At 36.6% G+C, this 24,410-nt stretch overlaps 1 protein-coding gene across 1 annotated transcript in view; it reads left to right on the top strand.

Annotated features, from left to right (window-relative positions):
• Jarid2 (Jumonji, AT rich interactive domain 2) overlaps window positions 1-24,410 on the top strand; it is a 133,834-nt gene that overhangs the window by 51,670 nt on the left and 57,754 nt on the right. Inside the window, exons 11-13 of the mRNA XM_081744312.1 lie at window positions 7,814-8,149; window positions 16,038-16,263; window positions 20,478-20,630. Of these exons, the coding sequence (XP_081600438.1) occupies window positions 7,814-8,149; window positions 16,038-16,263; window positions 20,478-20,630 (715 nt within the window). The remainder of the gene's footprint in view (window positions 1-7,813; window positions 8,150-16,037; window positions 16,264-20,477; window positions 20,631-24,410) is intronic.

The raw sequence follows: 24,410 nt of genomic DNA, 5'->3' as shown, positions 1-24,410 counted from the left end.
CAGTTTACTATAGTGCAACGTGTGCTAATTGTGAAAACTTTTTATCAGAACGGAGAAAGTTATCCGGCAACTGTCAGGCGACTTCGCGCGGTTCTAGGGCGAAATGAGGCACCGAATAAATCAAGAGTTCGCAGACGTATGAAAAAGTTAATTGAAACGGGTTCAATAGTGAACATTGAAAGCTCTGGGCATCGTCGTAGTGGTCGTTCTGATCAAAACGTTGCGCTGGTTCGTGACAATGTGGCTGTTAGTCAGGCAGTCATAGAGAATTTCACGAACAGAATTATTGCATGCCAAAGCAATAGAGAAAGTCATATGCCCGACTTCATTCTTCGTACGTGAAATCGGAATGTGTGATGAACGTGTTTATAAATTTTGTTAGTGTTTTTTGAAAAACTAAAGTTCAGAATTTGATGTAATAAAACCGGCGCGTTTTTTGAATAACCCTATATATAGGACTTGATCAAATTCTTTCTTAGTTCAATATTAAGCCTGTTAGTTAAGAGTGATCATTTCTAGTTGAATGCTTCTTTGACTATGGCAATTCTTGTCCTAAACTCTTTGGTGGAGTAAGCGTCTTTCGTCAAAATACTTTACAGATATTTGAAATTATCGACCTGTTCAAGTTCTCTTTGCTCTACTCTGACCCGTAACGGTGCGTTCGCACGGGATATTCTCATGACTTTCGAATTTTTGTTGTTGGTTTCCACTCCATGTATCGGGATGATAAAAGACACCTTAAACGATACTGAAAGAACATAAAGTCATTGCACAGTATACTTAAGTGAGGCTAAATATATTAAGGAAACTAAAATAAAACAATGAAAACTTTTCGGACTTCTTACATTTAAAAGTCACAAAAACTACGTATTAATGTGAATTCTGACACTACAGTTCGTGGTTTCCACTAATTTCTTATTATATTTATACACATCCTGAAAAAAAAGTGTAAAGATTCCCATTACTTACGGACTTGACACATACTTATCGTTATTAATTTGTTTTCGGCATGAAGGCTCTTTGTGAATTGACAGTTCATATTAAAATTATTTTTCCGAATTTTCGTAAGTTTACGGAAGTCATGTTAATGATTGTGCAGAATATAATTCCCGCGAGGAATCAAAGATTTGCCACCCGAGGAAAATTACGAAAAACTCGGATGCTCGATCTCCAGCCAAAGTAAGTTTAAGGTGGACAACACTGTATCCGTGGATTTCTTCCTGCATACTCATTCCACCAATTCTTCTATCATCATTCACTTACCTTAATCATTCGTGTTCCTTCGCCTAAAGAATATAATTGTGGAACGTTAAATAGAAAGATTTCGTTTTCATTTTCCCATTTAAAAGAGTTAAAACTTTCTACCACTCAAATTATATTTTTATTTTGTAAACTTTTTTACGTTTATTTCTCGTGTATAATAACAATTTTCTATATACTAAGAATGCGCTAAGTGGACGAAATACACATGCATTTCAAACGGATACAGCAGGCGCAACAAATAGAGATAATGCGTAAGAGATTTTAGTGTGCCGTTTGCAGGAAGTTTGCGAAGTTTCCCTGATGTCTCAATGATGATAGCAATAATACATAGTATCTGTTCGCTAGCTTTTTGCGTCAATTCGAACATTTTGCCTCCTTCCCCCCCCCCCCCCAAAAAAAAATCCTGTGTATTTCCTTCTCGTAAACATGTTATCGTATACTAGCTAAAGTAAACACTTACAGATTTTCAGGATACGCCACTATTGTTAACTTTTAACTGTAAATAACTTTCATCATTGTAGCTCTACAGGAAGGGCGTAAACATTTTGGGGTGTAGAAGATGTCCCATATAAATCACATAGGAAACATTTTTCAGTTTCCCGTAAAAACCACTCTAAATTTGGAAATTATTACTTTTGGTGGTTTATTTTTTTAGCGCTGACAAAAATGTACAAGTATACCGAATATCAAGTTTTTAGTTAGTAAGTACTTCAAATGATATGCCCGTAGCCAAACTCTGTTATAAAAATTGTTGCGTGAGTACCTTAGGATTCTGAAACATGGATTTCGGATAGGGCACATACTAGTTCCTAAGGGAAGTCTTGACCCGAGTACGGTAGGTGCCATAGTTTTGGAGCTATGAACCTTTAAAATTCATTTTTTCATGTTTTCGGCAGCCTATAACACGTAAACGATGAGGTTTTCGCCCTAGGTTTATTGGAACTTTTTTGTTTGTTTTACCCTCAGGAATCACTCCTCTGCTTTTGTACAACGAATTTAGCGCCATACTGTATACACACACACATATATATATATATATATATATATATATGTGTGTGTGTGTGTGTGTGTGTGTGTGTGTGTACCCAATCTAACTCTCTGGTCAGTTTCAATATGTAAAATCGATCCAATAAGACGGATTTCAACGCGTGCCTCGCGTAGCGTAGTTGATAACGCTCTCACCTTTGGTGCGGGCGACCCCCAATTCATTCCCAGTGGGGACACTCGGTCGAAAAGATGTAACAACTTCTTCATGCCAGTTATCCTGAATGGGGTTTTCTTGGATGTTCCTCACTCACACCATGAAAATGCCAGAATGGTACCTAACATACAGACCGCTTTCTTTCTAGCCCCTTTACCGGATAGTGTGTTCGCCGAGGGACGTCCTCTACCATACGCGATGGGCTTAAGGCCACAGATGCCGGTAATGCCCAGAAATGTGTATAAAGAAAAGAAAGACGGGCTTCAACATGATGACACCCATGACTCAGAAATGCCGTAAATCATAGTCTCTCTAACTCGATTTTCATGGGTTAAGTCGGATCTGCCGTAACTTGATCACTATCGGAGAAGAAAAGGGCATCTTACGATATTTGGATCACCCTGTATATTCTCTCTGCCATAGCCCAGCCATACTGTATTTGCCTCCCACTCCTTCGGCAGAATTTAAGACATTCGTGCAATAAGTGACATACATATTCGGTTAATGTTTAAAAGTTCCTATGTACGATATTTTGTTTCTTTATGTCAAAAGATTCAGGATTCTTTATGTCGTCAGAAACCTCTTCCTTGTCTGCCATATTGATTTTACCCCTTTTTCTCCACTCATTTAGAGTGCAATTTCCAAAATTGATGTAGCTGGTTATGATGTTCACAGTCCATGTATCGAAAATCCCTCGTGTATAAAGTTATAGGCCCGTACATCCATCAGTTGAAAATAAGGCCTTTTTGCTACCTGTGTCCGCCATATTGAATTCGTGTAAATTCGTATTCCATGCCTTGAAAGGCTTTTATGAGCTAAATTTTGTAGTTTCATACTTTAACGGATGTTTAGCTATTACAATAGTAATAAAATGCTCCCTACAATATGTTTTTCACACATCTTGTTCTACCTTTTACGCTATTGGTCAATTCCATTGAGGAAAATGAGGTTGACAGGAGTACTGTAGCCACATTGAGGTTCCAGTGAAGACATTGATAAAGTTTTCATTGAAATGGGTGAAATATTTTTTGAACCACTAAGGGTCTAATATACCTACTTTTCCTTGTTAGAATTGTATTACACTAGATAGGTAACAAGCTTTTTTATGTGATTAATAGATGGCACCACTTTTGTTGTAGGTAGAAATGAACAAATTTGATTAGATGAGGTACGGGGTAGGGAGAATATGTCGATGACGAATAAAGCGCTATATAAACGCCACAACACAATAAATTTTGGACACTGAAATATACTGTAGTGGCGTGTTATTAGATTTTGTCTTCAGTACTCCACATTTAGTTCATATATATTTAGCTATATAACAGCTCAAAGGGGTTTTGAGGTCATCTATCGCAGTAATGTATTGTATTGCATTTGATTTTTCTTTTTGGAAGAGAGATTGCTGACTTCCTTCTACGAAGGGAGATGGCGACTCACTGTTAATTAACATAACAAGAGAATTAAAGTATTTCCAATGACACAGTATTGGCGAATACTGGACTTCTAAAGCGAATTGGTAGTTTTGCGTTCCACACTTATGTTCTTTAAAAGAATTTCTGAAATAAGAATATTAGAGGAAGCAGAAAAACCCACGATCACGATGTTGTCCACCACAAACTCTCATGGCCTGGGATCGAACCAGGACCTCTGGCAACAGAGGCGATACTGGATTTCTTCACTTATGTGTAGATGGAAGCACTACTGTGAAAATAGTATTTAGTTATAGGCATTAAGTATAGCATTTCCAATGGGCATAAGTATCGGTACTCGTCTGAAGTTACATGATAAGAGTCCATTCTCACTGAAAATGAACACCATGTCTGATTTTTATAGAGAACTCGCGGGCCATATTGGATACATTGAACTGGGGAATGTACAGTCAGCGCATAGATTCTAAACTACATTATATTGGTTTCCTTATCCCATACTTCGTTACTTCTTAATTCAAGCATTTCCCCAATTCCCTTATGATGCTTAGTCGACATTAAGAATTCTTATTTCCACCGAGAAACAAACCTTGACGACGCACGCACACTATACATGTGCATTAATAATTCGTTTAGGACCAATAATAGTAGTAAATTACGGCGATTTAAATAAGGGCGGTTATTTTAGTTGATTTGAAACAAGGAAACTGACTGAGTAGCGACAATCAATTGTTTTAATTCATGGATGTTTATAGCCAGCGATTCAAAAGTAACACGTGAAAGTGGTTGAGAGTAGTTAGTTCTTATCTTTGAAAATATACTGTAAAAGACCTTATGGGGGAAGTAACAGCTCCCGCCCTTTATTTGGTACGGAACATATAGTTCAGTTCCTCTGTTGAGTTTCTAAAATTCTTTCCTGGTCATGTCTAAAGAGAAAACCAGTATTTGCTGATCAGGCATTGGTCGAATTGGAAATAAATTAGTGCTCGTATGTACAGATCTGCCTTACATAAACTTTAATATAGTAGAGCTTATTTGTAAATTCTTTACAGATGGTGTGGTTTCTGGCATCTCAATCTACTACCGGTATGCCACACCAGCTCGTACCATCCCAGTTCGGTCATTGTATCCGAGAGTTACGTTTTGGGCATTTAGTCAACGCGAAATCATTTTCATTTTATTATTCGTTATGTGTAATAACAGACTTAGCAGTCAAAGGAGGTGATCTAAATTCTCTTTGATAACTATTGACTGAATATGATGGTAAAAGTGTATTTGTACACTTCTAGAAACGCATTTAGGAACACTCAGTAGGAATGAGGGGTTAAAAGCTAGGTCCAGTAAGATTCATGAATTTGGTCAGAAGCTGGTAGATAAAGTGTTCTGGGTAGGATGTAGTGATCCCAAGATGGCACCCATTTTATACAAAGTATTCAAAAGCCATACAATACTCATTTTAAAAGCACGCGTAATACCCCAAGCGGCCATACAAGCGGTTAAACATGTAGCAGGTTCTACAGATGCGGAATGACTGTTTGGGATATGGTACTACCTCACACTTGCTTTAATTGGTAGACGCTCGTTACCGGAGCCCAGCTGGCTGTCAAACATCGTCCCACCATGCTTTACAAATGGTTGATAGGGTTTAGATCCGAAGACGAAACAAGCCAGATTAGAGAGCACATACAGAGTTGAGCATGCTGGGGTGCACTGACGGTACTGGGACGCGCGTTATCATACCCAGAAGATGCCAATAACATACCCTCTAGAAAAAGACCTTCTGTGGGCGAATTTCCTTCCAATCGGAAAACGTATAGAGATTGGTTTTAAGTGCGTTTTCAACAATGTAGTTTAAACAGTATTCGACAAATTTTTGTAAGAAAAAAAATTAAAGAAAGCTTCTTTTATATATATTATATATATATATATATATATATATATATATATATATTGCATTACTTACACATACTTAAACATCTTCTTGTTCACCTCAACCGTAGGTTGATAGGCAACATGGATATTTTAAAACTCTTCTCTCCCTTGGAAGAACTGTTTTATACTTTCATAAGGTCTCTTCTTCGTAACTGCATCTAAATATTCTATCCTTGTTCTTCCTCTTCCTGGTTTTCCTTCTGACTTTCCCTCTGTCAGCACGGTGATTCAGTCAGGGTGCCGAATAAGATGGCCAACCATGCTGTTTCTTCTTTTCCCTATTGTCTTCATGGTCTGTCGGCCTTCATTAGCTTCCTTTAGTGTGTCTTCATTCCTTTTCCTTTCGGTCTATGATATGCGCAGCATTCTGCACCAACACCACATTTCAAATGCTTCCAGTTTGGATATTTCAGCTTTCCTCAATGTCCACGTCTCTGATTCGTAAAGCGCCACACTCTATACCAATGTCTTAATAAATCTTATACAAACGTTCAACGATACATCTCTTGATGTTAGTAGTCCTCTTTTCCTATTGAATGCGTGTTTAGCCTGCGCTATTCTGGAACTTACGTCTTTTTCACATAGCATTACATATAATTAGTTATATTTGTCAAATTTCCAAAGTATTTAACGCATAAGGAGGGAAAGTCTTACAGAAACAGATATGTGCGTCCATCTGTCTGTTATATATATTTCATTTATATGGGCAGGATCAACACCAAACGCGTTACTCTTTGTTATTTGCTTATTTACTCATTTTTTTACCTTCAAATATATTGCTAAACCTTTTTCTCCCCGTGCAAAGAACAGGCATTTCTGCTATACTTCAGGTCACCCGAATTGGCGTATGGCGTCAGCCAATAAGCTCGCGTTGCGCTGTTACTAAACCCTTAGGGAGGAATCTAATAATTCATAATTGATTTTGTTCGTATTTGTAGACAATTATGAATGATTAGATTCGTCACTGAAGGTTTGGAAACAGCGCACTGCCAGCTTATTGGTTGACGCCATACGCCAATTCGGGTGACGCGGACTATAGTATGGTAATAATTGCATGATAAAGCAAGAAACTGTTTTTTATATGGATTCAGATGGACAGGTTCCATCTCTCACATTATCCCTCTCTTTCAGCCAGAAGTTGTGGATCTGTTTAATTCTCATAGTATAGAAGTTTACCATAGTTTCTCAGCTGTGGAACGAAATTCACTTGTTGGAATCACGGAATAATAACTTTTTTTCTTTTTAAGCAATATTTTTAGTTCCTGGCGTAAGGATACGAGAGTTTGTAGTTTCACTCTAATGTGTGTATGTATGTGGCATTTTGGTAACTACTGGCTGGATATGAACGGAATTTGGCGGGCAAGTAGCGCATCGTCTAAGAAATGAAGATCACCTTATTTGGTGGCCGAGCGTGGCCAGGGACAGAGTCTGCTTACGAAGAGAGGCTGTATTCCACAGCTGTAGCATGCTGGGAGCTTTTGAATTCGGTTCAATGAATGTTTTTCCCTTGTTTCTAAAGTACTTACAAAACTAAAGAAAGAAAAACCACGGTTATGTTCTTTAATGGAGATGAATGATTAATGAAGTGAATGACGGTGAAATTAAATTCTTGTGCCCTGCCACCGGGAATCGAACCCAGGACGATGTGGAACAATGCGCACGTACTAACCACTAGACCAGCCGGGAGGGCTTAAAGGTTAATGTAATATGACTCTACTATACTAGTTACTCAGCTGAATTTGTTATCCTAGTGCTTATGAGTACTCTTCAGTTTTTCTCTCTCTCTCTTTCTTTCTTTCTTTCTTCTTTTTTTTAACTATTTCTTCAGTCCTTAAGTCGTTATCGCTTGCATTTATCATGCGCTTCCCTTAACTTGCAGAATATAGTAATTGGACGTTAAAATAAAGATTTTACATCATTTAATAATTTTCTGTGTGTACTTTTCTTGTTTGTTTGTTCAAATTGTGAACTGTCATTATTTATTTTACAGAAGTTTATCTCAGCCGGAGAGAGTGGTTTCACCAAAAGTGCCTCTAGCATCTATACCTACATCTACTCTTACTTCGACGGCCACTAGTCCAGTCAAACCTACCAAAGTTTGTGAACCAAGTCCAACGTGTAGCGGAGTATCATCTTCTGGTAATACAAAAGCTGCCAAACCTGTGGCATCTACTGGTATGTCGGTCTCACCTACGGTAGGAGCAAGTGTTGGGAAAAAGATGCCAGCAGCGAAGTCTGGGAAATCACCAGGAAGTTCCAAGAGTCCGTCTGCATCGACGTCTTCCGGGTCAGGCGCTCAGAAATGTGGAACCAGCGGGAGTAAAAGGTAATGTATTATTTTCGAAGGAATAGCGTTACTAGTTTAATTCATAGTATGAGAAGGCTCGCACTGAAGTGGTTTAAGCTAAGTGTATACATTGAAAAAAAAGTCAGATTAAAATTGCTAGACCGTTTTGAAGAAATTTGTTCAAGAAAATTTACTCTTCTAAATTCTCTCAAGACAAATCCAGTTATGTATATTGTAGAGTTGTTAATGAATGTTTATTCATGAAATATAAGGTAAATCACCCCAGCCGTTTTTGAAAAAAGTTCACCTCCAACAGCAAACTACACACACACACACACCCTCCGAATATTTTTTTTTTTTTAAATCATAAGATCCAATATGTTACAATCAAAATTTTCATGTAGGCCTTATATCTGGAGAACTACATATAATGTAGCCAAACGCAAACTATCACTTAACTCAGTATGATGAGCTTATTCCGTAGAAAATACGAAAACTCGATTTAGGGACCGTTCAAAAATTTTGTAGCCCTTGATCCAAAAAGTAATTATTGGCCAAGATCGTAATCTTTTGATCCTTTTTTTTTTTTTTTTTTTTTTTTTGGCTCATTCGTAAAATTCTTGTTGATAAAGAGAAATTACTTTGCCGATTTTACGTTCACTTCATACCACTACTGTGAGTTCATAAGGAAGAAACAATGGTAAATGAATAGTAAAAGTGCTGAGAAAGACCACCAAAATCAAAACAAAATGATATCATAGAGTAAAATTATAGAACATTTGATAAATGCGGGGAATTAACGATGCTTAAGTTTTTCCAAAGCCTGAAGCAATTAAATCACTTTCTTGTACCTTAGAGCAACAGATTGACCCCATTTTACGGCGGAGCTCCTTCATGGCTAAGTGGTTAGCGTACGTGCTTTTGGCATGGGAGAGATGGGTTCGATTCTCGGCAGAAGCTCATGCTCGGATTAATCAGTAGGTCCACGTCTCATATAGCCTCGTTACTGAAAGGGACGTTAAACTCAAATCAACCACCTAACCATTTTACCGCAATCGGTAAGCCCACACACTACATATGTTTACCGAAAGTCGAGACACAGCTATGAATCGCTGTGTTGCACCTGAAAGACAGTATATTTACCCATTTCTTGGAAGTTTATGATTTCTTCCGTTAGTGGGTTTTACCAAACAAAATGACTTTTCAAAAGTCGAGACGTAGCTAACAAGTAACGCTTCCCAATTTTAAAATGATTTAGAAAAAATGAATAGTAAGTTTAGTAGACTTTGTGAAGGTTATAGCTGTTAATGAGCATAAATAACAAAGTTACGACTGAATAATAATTTCAGGATCATGAATCTAGACTTCTTTCTTTTATGATAAATCAAAATTGGAATAAGAAATTGTGATTTTATATAGAATCAAATTGAACTTAAACACTCAAAATTCTTACTTTGCTTTTATTATAGAAACCGCAAGTGTGATATTGGAAATTTGAAGAATTTATTAGGTTAGTTCTCGCAGCAGCAAATGAGAGTAATTTTTGTATTGCGGTTGACCTTAATCTTCTTGTAAATTTAATCTCAAATACCTTTATGTGTGGGAGGGGAGGAGGCACGGTGACTCAGTGGTAGAGCGCTCAACTCTGATGCGCGGGGTTCTTGGTGCGTTCCCCGGTCAAGGAAGTTTATGGTGAATAACATTGTGTCCGTGTGTTTTCTTGGGATATTTCCGTTTCCTCCCACTTTCTCATTCCACCAATTCTTCCATCATCATTCACTTGCCTTTATCATCACCCCCCTTAGCCTAACAAGCATGAACGTGGGACGTTAACCTGAAAGATTTTTCAAATTCCTTTCACCGTTGCTCTGATACAGCAAACAAACGGTTTATCATTTTATTCAGGATTTAGAACTGTATCGACATAACTTGTTTCCAATAAGAGGAACTTACAGCATTAGATTTTGTGCTTTCTAGTGTCAAAAAGGCCAAGGTCACGATAGGTGGAAACATCTTCGACCTACCAACTCATGATTCATCGAACATAGAACTAAGCCTCCTTTTCTTTATCTGCTGACAAGTGTCACAGCGAAAATATTTTTCATAGAATGAAGTAGATCGGAATACAGCTAATAGTGTTATAAATAACGTATTGTTTGGTATGTTCTGGTCAGGTATATGCTGTTGATTTGTTCGTACATGTGTATGGAAGCAGTAATTAGAGATTATATTCCAGTCAAGAAGCCAAAATCACTCAAATTATCTTTTGTGATATAGCAATGAACCTAAATAAGCTTTAGAAAATAAGAAACACGCGTCGCTTATTTACTTTTGAAAACAATTTTCAAATCAGTTCACGCATGGTGCGTTGTGGAACGACGTAAACTAAGTAAAATTATTCTTCGTCGAGCCTGTAATATCATATCTGTAATCTCTTTGTGTTAAGTCTGTTAATAATCCCAAAAAAGTTTTTCTCTCATCAATTCCCGCCGGAAAAAAAAAATACTACAATCCCATTATTAACTTCATATAAAGGGGACACTGAACACTGTTATCATCCATGACCGAGTAAAGATTTTTAACCAGTGTTTCTACTTCAATTTCAGGCAGGTCATACAACCTACTTTATCCTCCATTGATAATTGTTTATTGTCTCTCATATACGAGCATTACTACAACTCCCCATAATTTGAGCATTTTATTGTCACCATTGAAATCATGCAGGACAACGAGAGCCGGATGAGTTGCATACTATCTTCCTTATTAAATTGGTTGACATTTTTCAAGGGATGCCTCAAAACAACTGACAAAACATTGAAAGAAATAACGTGCCTTAATCAAGGAAGTGATCGTCTTTTTGAAAGTACTGTCCATTGAATTAAATGCAAGTGCCTCAGAATGCCAGCCGTTTCTCGAACGGTACGTGACGTTTGGGCGCGGACGTTTGGGCACTGGACGTTTGGGCGCGAAGCCATTTGGGCGCCAGACGTTTGGGCGCGAGTTAAATTATAAAGTCATTATGTTAGGCGCTGAGTACTAAGTTCCAATCAAGATATCACAAGGTGTCTACTGTAGTAGAAGTCCTTGAATTATACTGGATTTTGTTTTACATATTAGAAATACTGGAATTTCAAAATTCTAAAAACTGAATTAACAATTAAATTTTGTAAATTTAAGTTTCAGCCAAAGTTAAGTGTGCTTTTTATTTGATAACTTTTCAAGCCAAAAGTAAGTAGACCAGACTAGATATGATTGACTGCATTACATACATAGTGAGCCTATTCCATTTAAAAATTTAAACAGGCCTTCTACTGTGGTTATGCAATAAGTGTGAATGTCAAACACATTTCTAGTGGCTAAATGACCAATATATGTACACTTAACAATATTTTTCACTTTGAAATCGTTCTTTTTTCCCTTTCTCCACTTTCTTTAATGCAGATTAAATGCTTACAATGGGACGAAAAAAAAGTGTGTTAAGTTTTGATTTTTATATTGGAATGTTAATATAAAAAAGTGATACCAGAAATACGGCATACTGCAGTTCCTAAACTCAATGTCTTAGACACCCTGTATTAACATCTTTCCCTCAACTCGATTAGGATTTAGGATTTTTAGATTTCTGGGTTCTCGGCATTTAAGGCCATTTAACCCGTCACGTTTGAGGGAGCACACTATCCGGGGAAAGGGAAGGAAGGAAGCGGCCTGGACCTATAAATTAGATACCACCCGGGCATTATTAACAGTCGTCTGATTCCTTCATTTTCTAGCTTTCTTATATAATACAAAAATTAGATCATTAGATCAGAAGTACAAGAATAGTGAACAAGCGAAAAATCAGTCCATGACGAGGTTAGGCAACAAATACCACAAACGAATTAAACTATTTAATTTAGAAAATATACAGATAAATGAGGTGAGATAAAAACAGAAGTATAGGAAATGTATATATATCTTGATTCGCGCTTAGTTTTCAGTGCCTAGCTTACATTATATGTCGTAAATTGTGATTTTTACTATGTACCTCGCGCCCAAACGGCAGCGCCGAAACGTCCGCGCCCAAATGGTGGCGCCCAAACGTCCTGTCCCGTTCTCGAACATCATCTGGAATTTTTCTTGTGGAATGCTGTCTAAGAACCCCTCACAAGCTATTATAACATGTTGATAATAGTTTGTTTCACATTAACAGCTTTTCTAAATTGGAAAATAAAAGTCACATGGAAACAAATCTGGACTACATGAAGGTTCTTACACTCAGCTCCTATAAGTAAGAAATAACTGTATTGACCATAATGCTCTGGGGTTATCGTATTTTAACACCCAATTTGTTTTGATGTGTGACACCCCCCATCGTTTTCGTGCTGTATGTTTCCTGAATGTCTACAGCCCTGCTCTGCAACAATTAGCATTTACTGCAATTGTTGATGAAACAATGTATTGATAAATCGGACCTTGACAGTCCAAGAATGCAATCAACGTGATTTTGATTGTCGAACCTTTCTTGCCGTAGGCGATGAAGGCGATTTGCAAGTGATTCATTCTGCTTTAATCCGTAGGTCTACCTTCAGAAGGTGGAAAGCTTATTTTCCAGGTCTTCAGCCAACAACAAAATTTAGTGGCACACCTCTGCTCTTCACTTCCGTTTACCAATGTCGTAGGAAATACAGCATTGTCAGCTCGGTAGAAGCTTATTCAAATGGCGCTACGTGAAAGTCATTACGTTTACAAGATTATTTCATAGTGATGTTCAAAATAAATGTGTTTTGCACGAAACAGCGTTGCTAATTTTGAGAGAAACAGTTAGTTGCCGACCCATAAAGTGTAAAACACACGAAATAAGGTGTTCGATATTGACGAAAGTACTTTCGAAGAAGTTCGATTTAATTCCGCTTACAGATATATATTAGGTATGGGAAGTATTCCTTGTAAGTCACTTGCTTGCATCTAACAACGATATTTAGCCACTTTCATGACAATTATTAACATTAAGAATTGCCCGCTTCAAATAATAAACAATCATTGGTTAGACTTTGAATATGTAATTAGATGGAATACTTAGTTTGCTTCCCGTAATACATGAGACATATTAGATAGCTTTTTATGGCTCGTGTGCCTTTGGTGCATGGTTCCCGTACTCAATTACTGGTAGGAGAGCCTTAAAATTTGAACACATTCCTGCATTTCGGACTTGACCTTAAAACTGTAGGTTCACGTCCACGTCTCATATAGCTTCGATGCTTAAATGGGCGCTAAACCCTAGTTCAAGCAACCAATATTAAGGAACTTCGTATAACAATACAGCAACAGTGGTTTTCATATAAGCAAAATTCTATCTATATGAGGCGTTCCGGGTAGTAAGAGCAAACTCAACATGAAATTTTCCCCACTTTGTAACGACAATAGAAAATAAGATTTTAAACTTAAGGTTTCTACAAGATCCCCTATAGAAAAAGTTTCGAATGTTCTTCCTACCCCTAAAAATAAGGTTAGTTTACTGAAGGGTGAAAAAAAAAATCGAAAACGGCTCAGACGATTTTGTGTATATTTCATACATCAATATTGCATTAACAACCGTATACTGTGGTGTAAGTCATTTCTCTTGGAAGAATTCAGAAGAGGTAGTTTATTCTTCGGAATAAATTCTTTCTTTACTATTTTCTCAGTCGATTTAACCCATTCTTCATAGATAAATATTTCATTATTAACTTTGCAGTATGGTATAAGTTATTTGTCCTGAGAAAAGTCCACAAGAAGTAGTTTACTCTTGGGGGAGAGTTTTTACATTATGTTTTGCAGAACTTGTCAACGATTTTGTTCATTTCGTAAATAACGTAACAAAATGGCATAATTCATTCGTCCAGGGAAAAAATCCTCAAGGGTAGTTTGCTCTTGAGGTGAGTTTTTTCCAGACGATTTTCTCGAAAACTACTCCAACGATTTCGATCATATTCCATAAATAATGTTTCATTAATAACTGTACAATACAGGATCAATCATTTCTCATGAATAACACCCACAGTGGATAGTTTACTATTGGAGTTGAGTTCTGTTTGGGTGATGTCATATATTAGGGCTATTAATGAAATATTTGTGTATGAAATATCAACAAAATTGCATGAGTCGCAGTTGAAAAAATCGTCGAAAAGAAAAAAAAATAACTCATTCCCCCAGAGTAAACTAACCCTTGTGGATGTTTTCTTGAGAAATGAATTATTCCGTATTGATGAGTTGTTACTAAAACTTTTATATGTGAAATATGAACAATATTACCTGCTTCGTTTTTGAGGTCGTCAGTAAAGGACTCACCCCCAAGAGTACACTGCCCCTTGTGCATTTTTTCAGGACAAATGAGCTGTTATATTTTCAGGTTGTTAATGAAACTTTTATTTATGAAATAGGAATAAAATGAGTCATGTTTGAAAAAAATCATTCAGGTGGCCGGTTCTGAACGAAATTCAGTGGGCAAGTATCCCACGTCTAAGAAATAAAGGTGGCTGTGTTTGGTAGCCGGGCTCGGCCAGGAACAGGCTTGGCTTTTTTCACCTTATATGTGGTACTCTATTTCTCGATGTCCCTCTTGGCTAAGCGGTTAGCGTACGCACCATTGGCATGAGAGACCCGGGTTCAATTCTCTGCGGGAGCTCATGTGGTTCGGATTCCACATTAATCAGTAGGTCCCGTCTCATATAGCCTCGCTGCTGAAAGGGACGTTAAACTCAAAATCACCTCTATTTCTCGGTGAGTACTGGCCGGATCTGAACGAAATTCGGTGGACAAATAGCTTATCACCTAGAAACTAAAGATCCCTGTATCTAGTTCCCAAGCTTGGCCAGGAACATACTCGACTCGACAATAGAGGCTGCGTTCTACAGCTTTGCACTCGCTGGGACCTTCTGAGGACTGAGTTCGATTCACCTCAGCTTGTTGATTGAAATTTTAGGCTCTTTATTCGCACTGAAGCTACATGACACGGAATCTACTGTGTAAAGTCTGGCCTGAAACATTATTCAACTTTGTATCCACGAAAAGTACCCTATTGGGATCGAAACCGGAACCACGAGTACAAAAAACACGCGCGTTAGCCACTTAGTCACGAAAGGGCACGTTTCTTTTTTATATTACTACTAGCTGCGAAACGTACACCCTTATACGTTTCCTTACTTCAGCTTATAATATCATACAGTCTGCAACCTTTCTACACATTTAAACACTCCATAAATTTGAAAATATCTGCAGTCACAGAGAAGGTATTGCCCCATCCGTCCATCCTCGAATAAATGCACCGAAATAAATGCAAATAAGCTTGTAATTAGAAATGTATACATCGAACTAATTTTATATTTGATTATTATTATGGATTGGTATATTTGATTATTATTATGGTATTGGATAACAAATGTAGTAGCAAATATTGCTTAGAAAATATAGGAGTAAGAGTGCCGCTTTATAGTGTTAGGAAACGATCGACATTGGTAGCATTACATTCAGAACGTGAAATACTAGGAAGGGTGACAGTGTCTTACAATTTAAAATGAACATATGGTAAGAGAAATAACAGAGCATTTCTTACAAAAATTAAACTGTTTTAACGTTATGACAAGGGATCTAACTGCCAGTCTTAATTTTTATGTTATGTATCTTTAGTGTATCTTTACCTTATAATCTTTTATTCAAAGAACCAGTATTTTATGTTGAAATATGACAATAAGTGACCCAAGATTTTTTTACACATCGGATATGCAGTTTTAAGGTTAATTTTATTTTTTTAAATGGTGTTGAATGAAACTTTATTTTGCATAGTTCTGTTACTGATGTATTATGAAACTAACTGACTTTTTTTTTTTTTTTTTAAAAAATTATATTGTTTTGTAAATCAGTAAGCATTTAAAATATTATTATTATTATTTATTTATTTATTTATTTACAGACCTCAGAAGCAGAAATCAGTCCGGAGTTCAGAGCCCAACTTCACGTGTACACCGGTTCGAACTACCACTTTTCCGTCTCCTGGTAGTATAGCGCAGATGGTGGAAGCCCCAACATTCCATCCGACAGAACGAGAATTCCAGGACCCGTTGGAGTTCATCGATAAAATACGTCCAGTAGCGGAAAAATTTGGATTGTGCCGGGTGGTACCGCCTTCTAATTTTAAGGTACAGATTTTTATATATTATTATTATTATTATTATTATTATTATTATTATTATTATTATTATTATTATTATTATTATTATTATTATTATTGGAATCATTGCACCCACAATGAGTAGTTTACTATTGGGGCTGAGTTCTCTTTGGATGATTTGGAAGAAAACTCCCGTAATTGGGTCGTAAAGACTAGTATTCGTAAAGGTATTTGGAAATAGAGTATTTTTGACATACGGCACGTGAAATAAAATTGTACTTACAGTATGTGCATTTCTAGAAGATTAAAGTAGTACTTATATTTCGGATAAATTAAGGATTAGTATCCTTCTTCTAGGTTCACATTAGCTTAAATCATATTATGCAGAAGCGTCTTCACATGCTTGTGCTTAACCATCAGTCGCAAAATCATCCAATAATACATTAATATGAAGTAAGATATTTTAACACAGTAACTTGGCAGCTTAAAATCATCTAGGAATCTGAAAAGATATTTGAGCCAATACAAGAGTTATTTTGTGGAGAGAAACTCTTGAATCACCATTTACGAAATTCCGTGCTTTTGCCAAGATATGTGTACTGGCATGACTAAAAACAATATTAACACTAGAGTGGGAAATGGGGGCCGCGGTGGCTCAGTGGTAGAGCGTTCACTTTGGTGCGTGGGGTCCCTGGTTCGATCCCAGCTTGCGCCAAGTGAACTTTGTGGTGGACAAACACCATGTACGTGGGTTTTCTCTGGGTTCTCCCGTTTTTCCCCGCTCTCTTCATTCCACCATTTCATTAATTTATCATCACCGCCTTCTTTAGCCTAGCCGGAATAATCGTGAGACGTAAAACTGAAAGATTTAATTTTTTCATTTAGTGTGAAAGAGCACTTAAGGGAGTCTCGAGGCAATAAAGAAACTATTTCTGGATTATCTAAACATAAAAAATTGTACAAGGTGTCAAAAGTTTTATACCGTGCTATATCACTTGTACTGAAAGAAACGTTTTTGAGGCATATTTTATTAGGACACACACACAAAAAAAAAAAAAAAAAATCAATACCGAAGAAAGGAATTTGAACAAAGATGGGAATAATATTATTACTAATTTCATAAATAAATATTAGATATGATAGTTATTACTCCGAGATTACTTCTTAGTAAAAAATTAAATAGAGCATGGAATGGCTGCGGTATTACTTTAAATTTTTCATTTCACAATAAACACAAGGCTTTTCGGGCATTTACGAAGAATTGTAATAGCACTAATACATACAATATGCTATGGCTACATCAAACTTCTCATTGGTTTGATAAATGCTGTTTCATGAATGTAGATATCCAGTTCAAGGGAAGTTTCAGAAAAACAAGTATGGAAAGCATAAGCCTTTATTACTCCGAGATTTTTCCTCAGTATCTATCTATTATATATATATATATATATATAATATGGCACGACTATAATAATAACGTTTCATACATTAAATTTAATTCGCACGGGGGCGCGGTGGCTCAATGGTGGAGCGTTCACCTCCGGTGCTTGGGGTCCCTGGTTCGATCCCAGCTTGCGCCATGTGGACTTTGTGGTGGACAAACACCGTGCTCGTGGGTTTTCTCGGGGTTCTCCCGTTTCCTCCCACTTGCTTCATTCCACTATTTCACTCATTTCTCATTATCACCGTCTCCTTTAGCCTAACCGGCATAACCGTGGGACGTTAAAGTTAAAGATTTCATTTCATTTTTTTTTAATTCGCAGACCGCGGTGGATCAGTGGTAGAGTGTTCACGTGGGGTGCACGGGGTCCTTGGTTCGATCCCAGTTCGCACCAAGTGAACTTTGTGGTGGACAAACACTGTCCCCTACAGTCATTCTGCAGTAATTTCTCGTCCTTCTAAATGACGGCCTTCTAGCGAGAAAAGGCCTGCCATGATATGCAGTGATGGCTTCCAAGCATTGCAAGGCAAGCCCACCTCCCTCTTGGAGAACATAGCTTCAACTTACCGAATCTCACTGTTTGACCACAGCCTGACCGAGACCGACCCTTACCCTGGATGCCCCTTATCAGATATCCGGCTTAACCATGCAATGCTTACCTCCTGTACAATTTCAGAATAAGTGAGTTTTTGATGGACAACGGTTTTTATTTATTTATTTTTATTGTTAACTCGTTTGTTGCGTATTTTTATTCCATCTTAATTTAAGTGTATTTATGATTCACGTAGTCTATAACAGTGTTTCCCAAACTTTTTTGACTGACGACATATTTCACTGAGTCACCATGACATTGTGATACACAGATTTGATTTTTTACTACTAATAATATAAGTGTAGTGACATAAGTAATAATAATAATAGTAGTGTAAGGCTAAGTTTCTATGAAGTAGTGACCCAATGTAGCACTGAGCATTGTTGCTGCCACGGAAGGCGTTGACTGAAAATTGATTTTAACCAGTTATTATCAAATGCTTCATGACTTTTGAATTCTAAAATTTCGCGACACACCCAATGAGACTGCGCAACACACCGATTGGGAACCACTGTTCTATAGTACTAATCCCTAAACTGAAAATATTATTTATGAAATAATAAGAAAAGTAAATACAGGGTGTCCATAAAGTCTGGGTACATGGGAAAAAGCACATTTTAGTCAATTTAATGTTAATGAATAATATTTTCAACATGATTTCTGTGCTGTTCAATGCATAAGTTGATGTGCTTTGCAAGATTAAGGTGAGCTCGATGGAATAGGTCTAAATTGCCGTTGATTTGAGCACAGTGACTGGTAATGCTTTCTGTCAGGTGGTGTAAATTTCTAATCTTCATCGAGTAAACTGTCTCTTTCAGCATACACCAGAAAAAGAAATCAATTTTGCGTTACGACTATCCTTCTCGTCCAATTAAGAGTACCAACTCGACTCGTTCTTTTTTAGAGAAAGCCATCATTGAATCTGGAAAAACAAAAACAAATTATTAGAATTCCTTATGTACCCAGACTTTATGCACACATTGTAGTTTAAGTGGACTTGTTTTTTGAAACAAATTTATCACATACTAGCAGCGTTCACCCCGCTTCGCTGCGGTCACCCCGGAACGCAATAAACTTTGTTACTTAGATAATTTTTACTTTTTCGCTTTCAAGTGATATGATAAAAACCATAGAAGATTGCAGTAAATGTTAACATTATATCGCCTGTCATTTATGTTAACCCGCCCCGCTTCGCTGCGGTCACCCCGGAACGCAATAAACTTTGTTACTTAGATAATTTTTACTTTTTCGCTTTCAAGTGATATGATAAAAACCATAGTAGATTGCAGTAAATGTTAACATTATATCGCCTGTCATTTATGTTAACCCGCCGAGTGACACGGTCATGCGGGTTGCATATAAATACGTTTATTTTTACCTATTGATGAACTAACAAAGGATTTGTACGTTATGGACACTTGAATGGTCAATTATCTCAAGACACTGGTAATTAAAAATTAAAGTGATATGATAAAAACCATCTAGGGTCCAAATCCTAATAACCCCCCAAAAATGAAAGAAATTGGTTCAGCCGTATTAGCGTGATGAGGGAACAAAGGATTTGTGCGTTCTCTTTTATATATAAGACTAGCAGCGTTCACCCCGCTTCGCTGCGGTCACCCCGGAACGCAATAAACTTTGTTACTTAGATAATTTTTACTTTTTCGCTTTCAAGTGATATGATAAAAACCATAGAAGATTGCAGTAAATGTTAACATTATATCGCCTGTCATTTATGTTAACCCGCCCCGCTTCGCTGCGGTCACCCCGGAACGCAATAAACTTTGTTACTTAGATAATTTTTACTTTTTCGCTTTCAAGTGATATGATAAAAACCATAGTAGATTGCAGTAAATGTTAACATTATATCGCCTGTCATTTATGTTAACCCGCCGAGTGACACGGTCATGCGGGTTGCATATAAATACGTTTATTTTTACCTATGATGAACTAACAAAGGATTTGTACGTTATGGACACTTGAATGGTCAATTATCTCAAGACACTGGTAATTAAAAATTAAAGTGATATGATAAAAACCATCTAAGGTCCAAATCCTAATAACCCCCCAAAAATGAAAGAAATTGGTTCAGCCGTATTAGCGTGATGAGGGAACAAAGGATTTGTGCGTTCTCTTTTATATATAAGATCTAAATTTGCATTTACTTGCATGTAACATTATTGTTACGTTTGTACATTTTGATTTTCAGCCTGAATGTAAGGTGAGCGACGACATGAGGTTTATGGCATACAATCAGTATGTTCATAAAATGTTGCATCGCTGGGGTCCAAATGTCAAAGAGATGATGGCCATTAAAAAGTACCTGCACACGCAGAGCATCTCATTTGTACATCCGCCTTGGGTAAGTAAATTTTCTTATTTCTTTTGAGGGCTGGCACAGAACTGGAAGGTTAGGGAGTACTTTTTGATGTCATTTGTAAGTCGTGTACTACTGAGAGTGTTAATAAGTTAGAAAATCTTTCACAGAATATACTATTTTCAAACTTTGAAATAAGAAGACACGTGTTATAGTTTTGTAGAGAGTAAATTTATTAATTAGTGTGTAAATACATTTTTAAGAAATCTGCTAGTTTTGTGGACACCTGGACAAAGAAAACCTTGACGTACCGTACTTCGGCATAATAGTAAACAAACTTAATTATCGTAATGAAGGGAGGAAACAAACGATTTAAACTTATTTTTACACACCAAATCCTTTGTAGGTGCAAATTCAATAATACACACAGAGTGAGAAAATGATTGACTGGACCGGGACTCTAACCTAAGATCTCCGGCATTCCGTGCCGATGCGTGAACCACCACGTCACCCAGTCCGCTTTCCAGAACAGCCAAACACTTTCTCATACCTACAGTCGGTGCTCTCCACTCAAACCTCATGGCTTGTACAGGGGTACCATAGCCTAGCTGCTGTGCTTGGACAATCCAGTGTCGATATATTGAGAACACCTTTTGACGGTTGTGATTTCATAAATTTATGAAAGGAAGAAACAACCGATTTAAACGTATTTTTACACACTAGGTATAATCCGCTGTAGGTATGAATTCAGTAACTTACAGAGTGAAAGAAGTGATTTGACTGGACTGAGATTTGAACCTGGGATCTCTGGCATACTGTACCGTGCCGATAAAACTTAATTATCGTCAGTGTTGTCTGTGTTCTACGTCCTACCGATTCGAAAATGTGAAAGACGGAAAAACGTTCAATCCCCTTAGCCCTAAGACTCGCACTTCAAAAACTCTAAATATCCACAGTCTAAGGCTCATGAACGTATGTACAAAATTTCTAGTTACTGTGCCCAATAACTTCGAATGAGTTCTGTTGACAAGTAAGTTAGTGAGATTACACTTTTAGAGATATAGAGACTGCTATGATTATACTTATTATTCGTTCAGGAGGATTATGTTTTATTAGTATGTAGTATTTTGTGTCATAATGCTCTACTTGTACGTGTACGGCTCTGTATTTTTATAAGTCAACATTTTATTTTATTTTTGATTTTTAAACTTACGTTTTACTTCGTCAGTTATTATAATATTCTTTCGTAACCTTTTATATATTTCTAAACTATGTAACTTTTTGTAACTTTATCAGAGTTCTGTCGAATTGAAAATTTTCAATAACAAGTTTCAATTTCACGACATTTCAGAACCAGTCGGAACATATTATCAGATGAAATAATTAAAAGAAAGGTTAAAATGTTGGTAAATCTCCGTCGATAATAGAGCTCTCTTGGTTCTAAAACTTCGTAAAAATGGAACTTGCACTTTGCAACTGTGAGTTTGATTATTGTTTCGACAATGAAAATCCATACGTTTAGTTAAATTGTAGAATGTTATATTTTAGCTTTAAAAATGTCTGATACGTAGTTATCAGGGAAATAAAAATACCTGATGCATAGTTATCGGGGAAACAAAAATGCCTGATGCGTAGTTATCGGGGAAATAAAAATGCCTGATGCGTAGTTATCGGAAAAATAAAAAAGCCTGATGCGTAGTTACCGGGGAAATAAAAATGTCTGATGCGTACGTAGTTACCGGGGAGATTAAAATAAACAACTTTTGTGGCATTTAAAGTGTTGGTCATTGCCAGTGTTAATAGACATTTTTTGTTCTTTTTTTTCTGGAAGAAATTAATTGTTTATGTACTGTAAACTGGGCCTACTTGGAAAACTGACATTTTTGTGTTATATAGTGTAATAATGAAAGAACTGTGACAGATACGCCAGTTTCTTCCAGATCAACGAAAAATAGGGATCTAGAAGAAATAATATGGATGGTCATAAGTGCTATGTCTTATTTATAGACTGGTCTAAAAATTCTCATAGCAATTGATACTTTTTTGCGTTTTCTGAATTTTCTGTAAATTGTCCCTGCGTTTCCGTAATGAAAAGTGATTTTTACCTGGTTGTGCTAAATATCATTGCTTTCAGAAATTTCCTAATGAGACGAACTAGTTTTACATTTCCACTTTCTTTCTGGGACAGTCTGTGGCCATTTTTTTATTTCCTTCCGTTTTTCCACTAAAAATGATTATATTGATCAGGGGATAAACAACGATGACATTATTGAAGATTTGCCTGAACCTACCTACAACCGCAGAGAACAAGTTGTTTTTCCATACGACTTGGCAGCAAAGAATTTTAATATGTGAATTTTTGTCATTATCGTACTGTGTTACATTACTATTATTATTATTATCACAGTACCATGTGATACTTTTGCAAAGAGTTTGTACACTTGTAAAAATGCTACCAGGTAATTTTGTAAACCAATGTAAGATAATTACTAATCTGATACATACATAAATTTCATAAAATTATGTAGGGCATGTTTTAGTGTCTTAAAGAAGTCTCAGGAGCTTATGCGTGTATTGGCATTTGACAAAATTTCCCTTGCATTGTTTGAAAAACTACCGTTTATAAAAGCATATTGCAAAAACTTTTATTTTATTTATTTATTTATTTATTTTTTATTTATTTATTTTATTTTATTTTATTTTATTTTATTTTTATTTTTATTTTTTTTTTTTTGCTTGTTCTGTAGGCCTTCAGGAAGACAAGTTTACTACTGTAGTTATTTTAGATTGGTTCAACAATTTATTGTGTTTAACTAAAATGTTGTGCAAAAAAGTGTCTATTTTATTTAAAACAGCCTAGGAATATATTACTATGAAAGAAACAGGCATGTTGCATGTCAATCGTCTCAGGAAAGTGTGATCTTGCAAGTGGTTCTTTCCAAATAGTTCTATTTTACACACAGCTCTTAGTACTATGAAAAGACATATATTTCCGAAGTAGCCCCAAAAATAATTCTTGGAAACAGCACATTTTGGCTCCTCAGTCTCAAAAATTTTGAAGTAACATGGACTAAGCTCTAGAAACATCATAAGATGAAGAAAAATTAATTGCAATAAGTAACAAGGGGTAGTATGAAAAAGAAAGAAAAAAAGCTCTCCAAGTAACCCCAGTTTTATGCACTGTCTATCTAAATCATACACTGGTAAGCAGGTTGTGTATATTGTTATTTTCTTTTCCAAACTGCACTGTTTTATCCAAATGTATTAGGGGGTGGGATACCTTCATCCTGCAGTTGACTCTAATTATACATATATCCAACTCAGGGTGCTTCTTCCCCTGCCCAAATGACACCCCTTGTTTTAATGGGCGGAGAAGAAGATAGTACCTACTCTGCATCTGCATCAGAAACAACTGAAACAGTGAATTTGCGGATAGTGGAAAAAATTCGTTCTTCATTGTTTTTTCGCAACTCTGTATTATAAGTACCCACTGTGTTTACTTAACATTTATTAGGTTTCGTTTCATATTCATAACAGGTATATACCTCCGAAACGAAAACATGTTCATATTCAGAGTTAAAAAAAAAGCCTCTGTTAACAAAAAATTGAGCTTGGCATTTTTCTGACCCTTGTTTTCGCCATACTTGATTCGGTTTTTAGTCCCTTTTGAAAGGATTTTTTTTAATCAATTCAAATCAATGACCGAGCTCCCTTGTGGCTATAAAGTTACCGTACACGCCTTGGGCCCGGGACCTTAATGTGGTTTGGGATCCTGTGGTAAGCTGTAGGTCCAGATCTCATGTAGCTTTGCTGCTGAGAGAGTCA

This window comes from Thermobia domestica, chromosome 17 (assembly GCF_964235325.1).
Source record: "Thermobia domestica chromosome 17, izTheDome1.hap1.1, whole genome shotgun sequence".
In the NCBI taxonomy this organism is placed as follows: Eukaryota; Metazoa; Arthropoda; class Insecta; order Zygentoma; family Lepismatidae; genus Thermobia; species Thermobia domestica.
This window is presented reverse-complemented; position numbering and strand designations above follow the sequence as displayed.